This window comes from Nyctereutes procyonoides, unplaced genomic scaffold, assembly GCF_905146905.1.
Source record: "Nyctereutes procyonoides isolate TBG_1078 unplaced genomic scaffold, NYPRO_anot_genome, whole genome shotgun sequence".
NCBI lineage: Eukaryota > Metazoa > Chordata > Mammalia > Carnivora > Canidae > Nyctereutes > Nyctereutes procyonoides.
Window position 1 is genome coordinate 19,424,636 of NW_026575034.1, and position 12,115 is coordinate 19,436,750.

At 50.1% G+C, this 12,115-nt stretch overlaps 1 protein-coding gene across 7 annotated transcripts in view; it reads right to left on the minus strand.

The window, feature by feature from the left end:
- Nucleotides 1-201: 201 nt before the first annotated feature.
- Nucleotides 202-12,115, minus strand: part of PPFIBP2 (PPFIA binding protein 2) — a 146,546-nt gene continuing 134,632 nt past the window's right edge. For 6 of the 7 annotated variants that reach the window (XM_055317811.1, XM_055317812.1, XM_055317815.1 and 3 more), the window contains 7 exons: nt 8,544-8,694; nt 8,150-8,261; nt 7,853-7,941; nt 7,432-7,554; nt 6,102-6,227; nt 5,236-5,424; nt 3,387-4,095 (listed from right to left, as the gene is read on the minus strand). In XM_055317811.1, coding sequence (XP_055173786.1) covers nt 3,901-4,095; nt 5,236-5,424; nt 6,102-6,227; nt 7,432-7,554; nt 7,853-7,941; nt 8,150-8,261; nt 8,544-8,694 — 985 coding nt within the window. In that variant the 3' untranslated portion in view covers nt 3,387-3,900. Of the gene's footprint in view, nt 428-1,720; nt 1,787-3,386; nt 4,096-5,235; nt 5,425-6,101; nt 6,228-7,431; nt 7,555-7,852; nt 7,942-8,149; nt 8,262-8,543; nt 8,695-12,115 lie in introns of those variants that run through there. The other variant, XM_055317818.1, reaches the window with a different exon arrangement.

Below are 12,115 nucleotides of genomic sequence, written 5' to 3' on the forward strand. Positions count from 1 at the left end.
CTCCTTGCCCTTCCCCTTTGGCGTAAGAACCTCCCAAATGTCACCAGGAAGAGCAGGAGCCATGGAGTCTGTGCCGACGTCTCACCCCCACCCCCTGCCAGAAGTGGGGTGCAGTCCACGTATGAAAGTACAAAAGGTAAAAAGCTGTGTCCCTCAGCACAGCACGGTTGAAAACACAGGGCCCCTGGGGCCACCTCCCGGCGTCTGTTCACCGCTCTACGCGCTCCGGTCAGCGCCACGTCTGGGATGTCTTGCCAGCCCGTCTGGGCCTGCAGGTGGCTGGGCCTGCTCCCCCTTGATGCCGAGACTCGGGGCCCCCACGTGTGCCTCTCTGGGCTCTCGGCCATGAAGAAAGTCATCTCCAGTCCTCCGAGCTGGGCGCGGCCAGGCGAGAGTCGTTCAGCAGCTGGTCCTGGCTCAGCAGGGTCTGAAAGGACACAGCCCAAGGGGCAGTGGGACAGGGTTTTGGTCAAGGCTGCCCTGCGGCAGCTACGTGGGAAGCAGTGGGATCCTGGGTGTGGTCCCGTCTGACGCCGGCACCCTCCAAGTTCATGGGGTTTCAGGGACCCCACAGACAAAACCAGAAAAGACTGCACTATCAAGGCAATACACTGCTCACGCCTCCTTAGAGGTGAAGTTGCTATTTGAAGACCACCCAAAGCCTACTAGTGGTGATGAGGGCAAGGTAGGGTGCGTTCACTTTAGTAGGTGAGCCAAGAAAAAAGAAAAACCAGTTGAATAAAAATGATCCCATTTCCATTCAGGGAGTCTACTGTCCCCCCCCCCCCCCCACCCACGCTTCTATCTTGTCCTTGGATACAGCCTTCTTAATGTGCCGAGATCAGTGAGCGAAGGATGGTGACAGAGGCCACAACATGGGCAGATGCTACAGCCCGTGGGCTCAGTGGTGGGACCGTCAAGGACAATCAAGGACCTAATAGGCATCGGAAGGTACAGGGCCTCAATAATGGGAATCTACTCTGTGGCTGGTCTTTTACTGCCGGCTGTTGTCGGTCTGTAAGCCTTGCCAGGAGGCTAATATTAGCCTCACTTTACAGATAACTAAGCCGGGGCTGGGAGAGAGAATGACTTGCCTGATGTCCCAGAGTTAGTAAGAGACAGAGCAGGAGCTTGAACCATGCTGGCCTCACTCCAAAGAGGCTTCTTTCACCGACACCATTCCGCCTCCTTACGAGGCACACCAGATGCATCCATGTGCCCGTGATATCCATCAGGCCAGAGGCATGGCATAAACTACATGTGTCTCATGGGCAGAGAGGCCGGAGCAGTGTCCACCAGGCCAGAGAGGAGGCCCAGGCACTGGGCTACACAAGGCAGGTGACCCAGAACTGCCAAGCATCTTGCTTTCCTCTGCAGCCCTGAACCTGGAGAGGACTGAGACCTGGCATGCTTCAGCTGGGTTCAGCGCAAGGCCCATGACCCTTCTTTCTCACTGCCCCTAGCAGCTCAAGTCCCAGCTCAAGGCTCAGCAGCACAGCAGGCCAATGGAAGCTTCTGGGAGGCTTTCCACTTCAGAGCTGATTCCAGCTCAGGCCACAGGGCCCAGCACCACCCATCAAATTCCTAGCAGAGGCACTGATGACACAGGTTTGGGACTGGGGGAAGGGGGAGGGTATCTCAGGCCTTTGGCACCACTACACCAGACTCATGGGGTCACCCTGGCACCTGGTCTACTGTGGAGAGAGGGTCAGAATCCTACCGTGAGGCGGTGAATGTCTTGGGAGAGGAGCCCTATCTGCGTCACGGTGCCTTCCGAAGGTGCCATCTGTAAAACGGGCAGCAGCCTGGTCAGCACACGTGGAGTCAGCTTGTGATTCACAGGGATGGCATGCAAGTCCTGTCCTGGGGGAGTGGGTGAGAGCGGAGGCCAGGCCCTGAGGAGTGACAGGTGGGCAAAGCACATGCTGTTTCTGTCTTGGGGAAGGGCGGAGCTTCCAGTATCCCGAGGCCCACCCTGGCACCAACACGGAGGGTGCACAGGAGAAGGGCAGACACGGCCTGTCAGAAGCAGCCTTTCCACACGTGCTTGGCGCTCCAGCTATTTCCAGGAGCAAAAAACAGTGGGAAGGAAGGCCTCAGGATGCTGAATACACTGACCATTCCCAGCGACAGCAGGACCCCATGTGCCCATGCCCCAGTACCGGTATGGGTGGGCATCCTTAGGGAGATGCTCATAGAGCTTCCTCCCTGCTAGGAGCCTCCCTCACCTCCCCTCCTACTCCTCAGGTAATGCTGGTCCACTCCCTCTTCCCTAAGTCTACATAGACATTGGAGATTTAGAAGTGTCCTCTGAGGGCTTAAAGTATAATCTCTCATTTTCCAGGTGGAAAAATTGAGGCCCACAAAGGGTGACAGGCCTCGCTTGAGGCTGCACAGAGATTTAGTTACATAATCCCATGCAGGGTTTGCAAACAGGTGCATGCAGAGACACTCTTCCCAGGACATTGTAGGAAATGAGGGACAGAGCCTACCCTGGGGCTCAACAGCAGTGACACCCAGCTACCAGCCCTGAGGAGCACCTGCCATTCAGTGTCCCGGGCACTGGGATCAAACACCAGCTGTGCCAGCTGGAGAGCCCATCCAGTTCTCAGTGGTTGACTTCAGCGGGGCCAGGAGGTCATCGCCCATCCCTGGGGCTGCTGATAGTTTAAGAAGCAAATCTCAGCATTGTCTCCATCTGGGACAGATTTAGAGTGCCCTCGATGGGGCCACCAAGCCCTGCCCCTGCCGCCAGACAGTTCCGATGGGGCTCAGGGGACCCAGCAGGGCCAAAACCTGCCCTGGGCAACCTGGAATCTCCTGAGCAGGAACCCAGACTGGCAGGATGTGTCTCTCCCTCAGTCCTCGTCCAGACAAGGCCCATCTGGAAGAGCCATTATCAGTTAGCCAGCCTCTAAATCGGGAGGCCAGGGCAGTTCCTGTTCTGCCAACAGGCCAACCCCCGCAGCAGTTAGGGGCCCAGCCAGGTCAATAACAGAGAAGCTGACAAACCACACAAAAGAACAGAGGCTATTTCCACAAGGCGGCTTTCTTGTCTCCCCGTCTACCTCCTAGGTGGCTCATGCCGCCGAAATGGACACCAGCTTTGGGGTCTGCGCAACAGATGTGCCCTAGAGTCACTGAGCACAAGGTTCCCCATGGCTCCACAGAGGGAGGTGGAGCCTGGAGCAAACAGGGTATGGGGGTGTCCCTCCTGGCCCCCGCCCCCTCGTCCATGACACTTGGCAAACGCTGAGTGTGCACGTGGCCAAGGCCTGGTTGAGCACCACCAGCCATCATGCTGGGCCACCCATGGGACTCTGTCTCCAGCCGTGCCCAGCTCTGTTCCCCTGGCGAGGTCAAGACAAGCAGAACTGTTTGCTTCCTACATAAATATCATCTTTATTCCCAGAAAGAAGCAAGCACCTCCGCGGTAAGGCACAACACAGTTACGCTGTCACTGAGGCAGAAATCCCTGCCACCATCCCCTGGATCTCGGCCACAGGCCTGAGGCATTTGAGGGTGCCCCTCGATGGAAGCACAGCCGGGGGCCCCGAGAGCTGAGCCTCTTGGGATCGTCCATGACCTCTGGACCCGTGTCCAGCTTCATGCTGAACTGGTGCTGACGGTGGCCACTAAGAATGACTACAAATACACAAGCATCTCTGTGAAAGTCCTCCCGAGTCCACCTTTGGCAACAGTCCCCAAAGCCGGCCCGTTACAACTCCATACCCTGGCCACCCCCCAAAGTTCAAAGAGAGACTGGCCGGGGGTACACAGCAGCTGGAACGTTCTCTGTGAGGCATGCACAGATGCGGGGGGTGAGGTGCAGCTATATGGTGACACACGCGGTGTTACTGTGAAGCTCTCAGGGTGCACAGAGGACAGGTAACAAGGCCATCAGCTTATCTGTCCCACCTGGTCCAGCACATCCAGTTCAGGGGCATCAAGGGGGCTAAGGCCCCGGTAGCCACCGTAGATCCTGTGACTGTCACCAGTACTGTCACTGGGATCCATGGGGCAAATGTAGTCCGTTGATTCATCGAACTTCTTTTTTCTTATATTTCCAAAATGTGAAAATCCTAGTTTCTTTGGCTAAAACGCAATAAACACAAGATTAAGAGAAGGGGGATTATCAGGTCAGTGGGCAGACAGGACTCAATATAGCAAAGAGCAGGCCCAGGAGGAAAGGAATGAGGCAAACTACTTCTGAAAAAAGTCTCAACAAAATAGAGCTCCTGGCTACGGATAGGCCAACAGATAAATAATCTCGAGTGAGGAGAGAGGATCTTGCTTCTCTAAGACAATGTATGGGACACTCACGCCCTGCTGTCCTAGGAGTGACATTCTACTTTCCCCAGCGGTGGGAGGGGGCTACAGGAACTTCTAGAGGGTGCCAAGGGGGAGGACCTGCCTGATGTAGCCGCTGCATCAGCTGCTCACAGTGCCTCACGCCCTGGGGAGGCCACAATGGAGAGCCCTGGTCGGCCCCTCCTGCTTGCTCTAGCTTCACACAGTACTACCTCTGCTGGCCTCCCCCAGGCACACTCCTGGTCCTGCTCCCTTGGGGAAGGAGGTCTGTGCATGAACTGTAGCTCGGCTAGGCATCGCTGTGCCCCTGGGGTCAGGGCCAACCTGGCCTCCAGAGATTGGACGTGCAGGCGTGCAGCCAGAGAAGGACATGGTCTAAGGACAGTGCGGCTCAGGCAGCTTCTAACAGGCTCTGTGGGATTCAGGGAGCCCCAGGGAGTGATGCTGGTGCCCGTATGACCTCGGGAACCCCAGACAGCTATGTACTGGCCACCTCCACAGAGCAAGGAGCCAGTTGTCACCAGGGGCACTCCCCGTTGGCAGGACAGTTCTGACAGAGACCCCTGTAGCACTACGGCACACAGATGAGCCTGGCTGGAGGGAACTCAGAACCATGAATTCGTCTGCTTGCAAGATGAGTCCAGGGGGCACTTGGGTAGAGGACATGCCCTGGCTACCTGAGATTAGATGCTTCCTGGATGTGGTGTCTTGGTAAGGAAAACTGTCCTCTCTTCCTTGGACTCAGGTACGGCAGGGGACTGGCCTAACCAAGCTCTCAGGACAGGACCTGGGAAAGCCTCCTCATCCATGAGCCTCGAGGCAGGCCCCTGCTAGGTCGGCTCCAGCCACCGGCCCACTGCCGTACAACATGAGTGCTGGAAGGCAGGCCCCCGTGGGCACCCCAGAAAGGGCCTGGAGACTCACCCGGACTTTGGCTGTGGTGGTCAGGGGTGTGTAAGCGGGTGAGGCCATTTTCTCTCGCTTTTCCTGTTCAGCCTCAGGACCAATCAGGGCATTGAATTTGGTGGTTAGGTGGCGTCTGAGGAGCGTCTTTTGTGGTGGAATATTGAGAAGCATAGCTAGGGTGTCCCCGGTGAAGCGTGGCTCCAGAATCTAAGAAAAAAGCATAGACAGAGCCACCCAGTGATGACCATAGATGCCTCCAGGTGGTGACACTGTGGAATAGGCCCTCATGGGCTGAAGGGTGTCTCCAGAGCAGGGGCTGAAGCTCATCTACTTGCCCTATCACTCCCCTCTGTTTACCTGGCACAAGGCCTGGCTCTGAGTAAACACTAACACATTTGTTGACCAACAACTTCCTTTTTATAGATCTGCAGAGGGCAGTGGCTTCTTGGATAAGGCTGTCTCCCAGGGTCCGCTCTGCTCTGGAGGACACGTAAGTATTCCCTTCATTTCCCCACTGACTTTACCACTTGACAGATCTGAGTGACAATCACGACCATACTGTGGCAAGTGCAGAGTTACGCTGTAGTGGCCAGTCACTCATTTCCCCAGCCTCTGCATTTCTCCAGGTACAGGTGGAGAGGCTGTGTTAAGGCCGGACTCATGCAACCCATTCGTCCTGAAACCCCCTGCATCTGTTGTTATGGAAGTCCTTCTAGAAATCATCTTGCTTCCATGAAGTATATTAATTCCCAACTGCAAATTATCAAGTATTTTGAGACTTCAACTGACATAAGGGCTACTGGTATTTTTTTTATTGGGATTTATGTCTAGCCATTAAGAAGAAAGTTTCTGAATATCCCGGTTTACACTGAAGAGCCACTCACAATGAGGCCTCCATGGACACCACTCCCACGAAGGTTGGGCGCGTACTCCGCCAGGTCCACGGATCGCAACCACTCCATCACCCTGTGGTTGGACCACTGCACAACTTCTGAAGGAGAAAGGTTACTCTGTGAGAGGGAGAAGGAGAGTGAAAAAGTTAGGTCTCATAGGTCCTACCCGTGGTCCCCTGTGGGGCCAGCCTCTGTGAATAAGCCTGCCCCAGATGCCCAACCAGAAGACAACCCTCATGCCCAGAGAGTCAGGCAGCCAGCCCAGCCACCTGGGGGCCTTCCCAGTTTCCAAGATATAGAACTCTCATGGAATCTAACAAGATCTTCTACACTGAAATATCTGATCCCAGAATCCTGAGACTCATTAATTCTCTGGTTGGGACTAGTAAATGAAGGCACAGAGTCATTCATTCAGTGATTCAGAAGAACTCGAAAGAGGGCTATCATTTAAGAGTTGAGTGTTTTATAGACAAAAGCTCTCCCTGGTGTGGCCAAATGTTTCAGGGGAATACACATTAAGACACTTACACCCAAGTAGCATCTTAATCTTCAGAATGCTCAGCACTGTGCCTGACACACAGAAGGCATTCAAAACCTATTTGTTGAATAGGGAGAAAACGAGACGGTAGGTAGAGGCAGGAGTCTTTAATCCCTCAGGAAGAGGAGTTAGTCTTACAGCGGGCTGATAGTTAGTTCCTAGGAACAGGAATAGCGGGGTGTGGCCAGCAACTCTTTAGCTCTGGTGGCCTACAAGAGCTCCGAGCCATGTAGAGGGTGCCCCTCCACACAAGGGGCACCAAGTGGCCCTCTGTACATTCCCCAGAATGTATGTTGCTGTGTCTGCCTACACTATTTCTTCTCTTGTGAAACCTGATCACGATCCCCTGTGCATGTGGCACTGCAGGTCAGTTAATGATGTATCTACGAGTAGGAAGATCTGAAATGTCTGGCTCCTGATGGGCTCTTCCCTCCTCTACTTTGACCCCATCTTTCCATTTTGCTTTCCCCTTCTCCTTTGCACCACTCGCTCATCATCTTTGATCCTTGTGATGGCTGTGAAAGACTTGTTGCTGCCTCTGGCCCCAAGCACGGGTCTCCCCAAGAGTGGTGGGAGCTTAGAGGTCTAGTGTCTGTTGCAGGACATGAAGTGCAGGCCACAGGGGTGTCTAGCAGACCATGAAGTGTTAGCAAAGGAAAGAATTCCAAGCACCCTGCTTCCAAAGGCAGCCATGCTGTGCTGAGGTCATTCTTGTTTTCTCGCACCTAATCTTGCAAGTGGCCCTACTCAGGGCTACCGGGATAGGTACTGTCCTGCCCTCACCTCATCAGCTGGCCGCCGGTGGAGGCAGTGGGGGTTGAACTTGTTGACATGCAGCACATGAATGGCACATTTGATGCTGAGATGATGTAGTTGGCTGGTGACTTTTAAGAAGAGGAGATCATTCTGGAAGAGAGAAGTTTTGGTTGATAAACCAGAATCACCAAGGTGGCTAAGATCCCTACATTTCCTTCACAGACCACACACAGACCAGTCTACCGCATCTCAGGAAGGTGCACATGGACACACCAGCAGCTTTTCTTAGCATGATGGTTCATACTCTGCTACCTCGGACCTCTTATGTGACTAACAATACTAACTTATAGAAGGAAGAGGTGGAATCAAGTTTAAAATAAGCACCCCAGGGATACCTGAGCTGTGTGCTTGTAGGGACAACCGAAGCATAGAAAGGGAAAATCCTCACCACAGTTAGGTACTGCAGCATTCGCCCATCGACTCTGGACTCATGAAATTGGTCTTTGTACTGCGGTAAGCCAATATCATCAAGCCAGCCTACAGAAACCAGAAGAAACAGGTGTGGTCGGGCTCATAAGAATGGGAGACTAGAATGCAAATGCATAAAAAGCAACAAATGGTCATCTTGAAGGCCCAGCTGTATTCCCCATAAGGAACCTGCCCAGCTGCCTCTCCCAAGGAGAGCACAGTCTTTGAGGCATGCGTTCACAGGCAAGTGACATGCATATATACTGCTCGTCCTTACGTGTCACCCAGATGTGGTCCAGCAGCGCAGACTTCTCCTCCTGCTTGGTGTTGATGGCTTTCACAGCTAAAATCAGCTTCTTCCTGTGCAGAGGTTGCTTAATTCCTAACTCCTGGAATTGAAAGATGAAGACAGATGTGGACATCCAGCCGGCAGCTTGACCCTCAGAGGGCGTCATGTCTGGGTGGAGACAGTCCACCTGGGGGTGAGGGCCCTGGGATCAACCTACAGTGACAAGAAGAAACCTCCGCCTCCTCCACCTGCCCACATGTGCCTGTGTGTGTGTGTGTGTGTGTGTGTGTGTGCATGCATGCACAGGGCAAGGGATTGGGGAGTAGGAGCCTCACCTCCCCAGACATTGGTTTGAGGAGCCTTCCCAGGGCTCAGCCTTTACCTTTTCCATATCCTGAGGGGTAGCTGACAGCAAAGTGTGGCCAGAAGTCACCCACTGCCTGGCAAAGATCACGTACTGACCCAGCCCGAAGTCCTCCAGCCATGCACACACGCGCTCTGTGCTCCACTGGGCAAAAGGGGCACTGGCATCACTAGAAGCAGGAAAATAGCATGGTCCTGTTAGTGGGAGAGCCTGAGGCTGCATCTGGACATAACAGAGCCTCAGAAAAAAAAAGGGAACCGTGTTTTAAACCATCCTGATCATGGGATCTAGCCATACAAAGTTTCAGTGCTCATTTGCGGTGGGCTCTAGAGTTTTCTATGATAACACCTGGTCTGAATTTTGAATCTGCAGGGGCTGTGAGCACGGGCCAGTCCTGTGGTCCTCAGGAGGCTGTATTTATGCGCCGTCAGTCCACTTCTCAGGCACACGTGCCACAAGCCCAGAAGCGTGCCTCATTAGGAGGATAACTGTGTCATCAACAGGATTTTTATGGATCAACACTGTTTTTAGGGAAATGCTTAGAAAACTAGGAAAAGGGGGTCAGTTCTCTAACATTAGAAAAGAAAACCTTCTGAACAGCTAATACTTCATTAATGAAACACTAGGGACATTCACGTTAAAGTCAATAAAGAGAATATTTTTAATCAGGACTGACAACACGGGTCTGAGAGCGCAACCAGCATAAGAAGAAAGAAAACGAAGGCTAGAAGGTAAAAGTAAAAGACAACCACTCTTCTCAGATGATGTACCTGCGTGCCTGGAAAACCTAAGAAAACTCAGTGAGGTGGCTAGTTCTAAAACACATATACTAGCTGCAGGACTTGTAGAACTAATAATAGCACACATACTAACATTTTTGTTAAAATTTTAAAATCCCATTTTTATAGCCATCAGAATTATAAAATGTCTAGGAGCTGCTTTCACCTGCAATGCCTAGGTCTTACGTAAGCGAGTGTGGGGATAAGAAGCAGTGCAGGGGGAGGTGGCGACTATAACACTCCATTGAGCAGCATCGAATCATGAATAAATGACAAGCTAGATCGTGTTCCTAGACAGGATGGCTGGGTATTACAAAGCCATCCGTTCTGAAAGACATCAATTTTTCATTTAAGAGTGACTATAATGGCACACTGGAAACCTCCATGGAGTCTGAGGTGGGGAGGTTGACAAAGCAACTTTGTTCTTTGGAAGAAAAATAAACCACAGGATTTATGGAATGTAGAAAACTAGATAGTCTGTAAGGTTCCTTCCAGGAAAGTACCCCTAACATGCCCGTTAAAAATTTTTTTTGAATGCCTGGTTGAGTTGTTCCTAAGGTGAAGGAGTTAAAAGACCAGAAGGACAAGAAAGCATGATTCTAGGTGCCCTGCGGTAAATACTGGCCACTTGGAGTAATGAGCTATGAGTAGGTGTGGATCCAGGTTTTGTGAGACTTAGAACTTGTAAAATTTAGGGGGCCTTCTTCCAGAAAAGTACAAAATTTGAATATGGAATTATGAACAAATATTCATTTAGGATGAGAAATCACAAAAGGTTACACATTTAATTAAACTGAAAAAAAATCACAAAATATAGAAATATTTTTATTAATTCCTATTACAAGTTTGTTATCTTTGTTGATGTATTATGTAAAATCAAGAAATTTTCAGCTTTTTCCAGTGTTTTCACAGGATTCACTCTAAATGAACAATAATCCAGGAACTTCTTCACTATATTTGGAATGTATCTTTTGCGTTTAATGAGTTACTGCTTTTGGTATGATCTAGAATTTTTGTTGTTGTTGTTCTTTGAGATACTAGTTTTTAAAAAAGCCAGTCAATTAACATATAGCATATTATTAGTTTCAGAGGTAAAGTTTAGTGATTCATCAGTTGCATATAATACCCAGGGCACATTCCATCAAGTGCCTTTCTTTTTGCCCATCACTCAATTACCCCATCCCCTCACCCACCTCCCCTCCAGCAACCCTCAGTTTGTTTCATAGAATTAAAAAAAAAAAAGACCATAATAAACTTAAGATTATTTATTTGAGATAGAGAGCATAAGCGAGCGGGGAGGGGGAAAAAGAGGAAGAAGGAAAAGCAGGCTCCCTACTGAGCAGCAAGCCTGATGCCTGCCCTGAGCGGAAGGCAGATGCTTAACTGACTAGGCCACCATGTGCCCCGGTTTGTCTAATCTTAATGCCAGAATACTTTCAATTTTAAAAGTTGATTTTATCATTTTTACTTCACATTCTATTAGTTTTTTATTTCACTCATTTTCTTATTTCTGGAAATTGGTAAAAATAAATATTCAATATATAGGAGATTTCAGTTCTGAAGGACAAACATGTTTTTGAGATCATTTAAAAACCTTGGTCCTGGGCAGCCCAGGTGGCTCAGTGGTTTAGTGCCACCTTCAGCCCAGGGCCTGATCCTGGAGTCCCGGGCTTGAGTCCTGCGTCGGGCTCCCTGCATGAGGCCTGCTTCTCCCTCTGCCTGTGTCTCTGCCTCTCTCTCTGTGTGTGCCTCTCATAAATAAATAAATAAATAAATAAATAAATAAACAAACAAACAAACAAATAAATAAAATAAAATAAAATAAAATAAAATAAAATAAAAACCTTGGTCGTGTACACCTTTTAGAGCTCTGGTGCTCATCTTCAACAGAATTCCCATGTCCTTCTTTATAAATTGTCTCCACCCTCCTACACCTTCCTTGTTCCTATAGTGGCAGATCCTGCTTTTCCACCCCCTTGCCCCCATGAGTTTCTCTCAGTTCTAGAGTTTCCCAGGGCTATAGCTGAACATGCAATTAAGTAATTTAGAGAGGACAGAGAAGGTACCTTTCAGACACAGCCAAACCACTTGCTTTACTGACATGTTCCAAAACATCTTTCCAAATTGCAGTTAAAATGACGTAACAGATTATCAGATAGCCATCCCCATGAAAGAGAGAGAACATATGGTGCATTTATAATTGTATACACTTTACACATTCATTAGTGTGTTTCTGACTAGAGAGAAGTTCTGTTTTGATTAAGCATCCAAGAGAACCAAATCCCTTGCCTGATCTAATAACTGGAAAAAGTTTTCACAGAATAGCTTCTGGTTTTATACATTTGAAATGTTTCTTTTCCGCTACCCCATACTTCTGATACTGAGTGCCGAAGGACACGTTGATACTAGGACATGATCTCCAATTTTGCGTCTCTGTATCAGAGTGCTGGGCAAATTGGCACATTGGGAGGTATCAGGAATCCTGGAAGCCATTTTTACACAGAACAGCTAGTCAACTAAACTTGAAGTGACTGCAAACCACATATGCATGGCCCAATAAATCCAGACTAAATGGATACCCAAAACTCAACTTCCCCCTTAGCCAGATCCCCCAAATATCCCCATACTGCTCTTACGTCATCTGACAGAAGGCCATGTAGGTAGGCCAAGGGAAGGTAGGAGTAAAGAGTCAGCAGTCAAAAACTGGTTGTGTTAAAATACCTTACTTAGGAAAGTTTTGCAAAACACACGGCTTTGTCAGCACATTGATTGGACTCTCTAGATCCTAGAAGACATTTGGGTGTGAGTAAA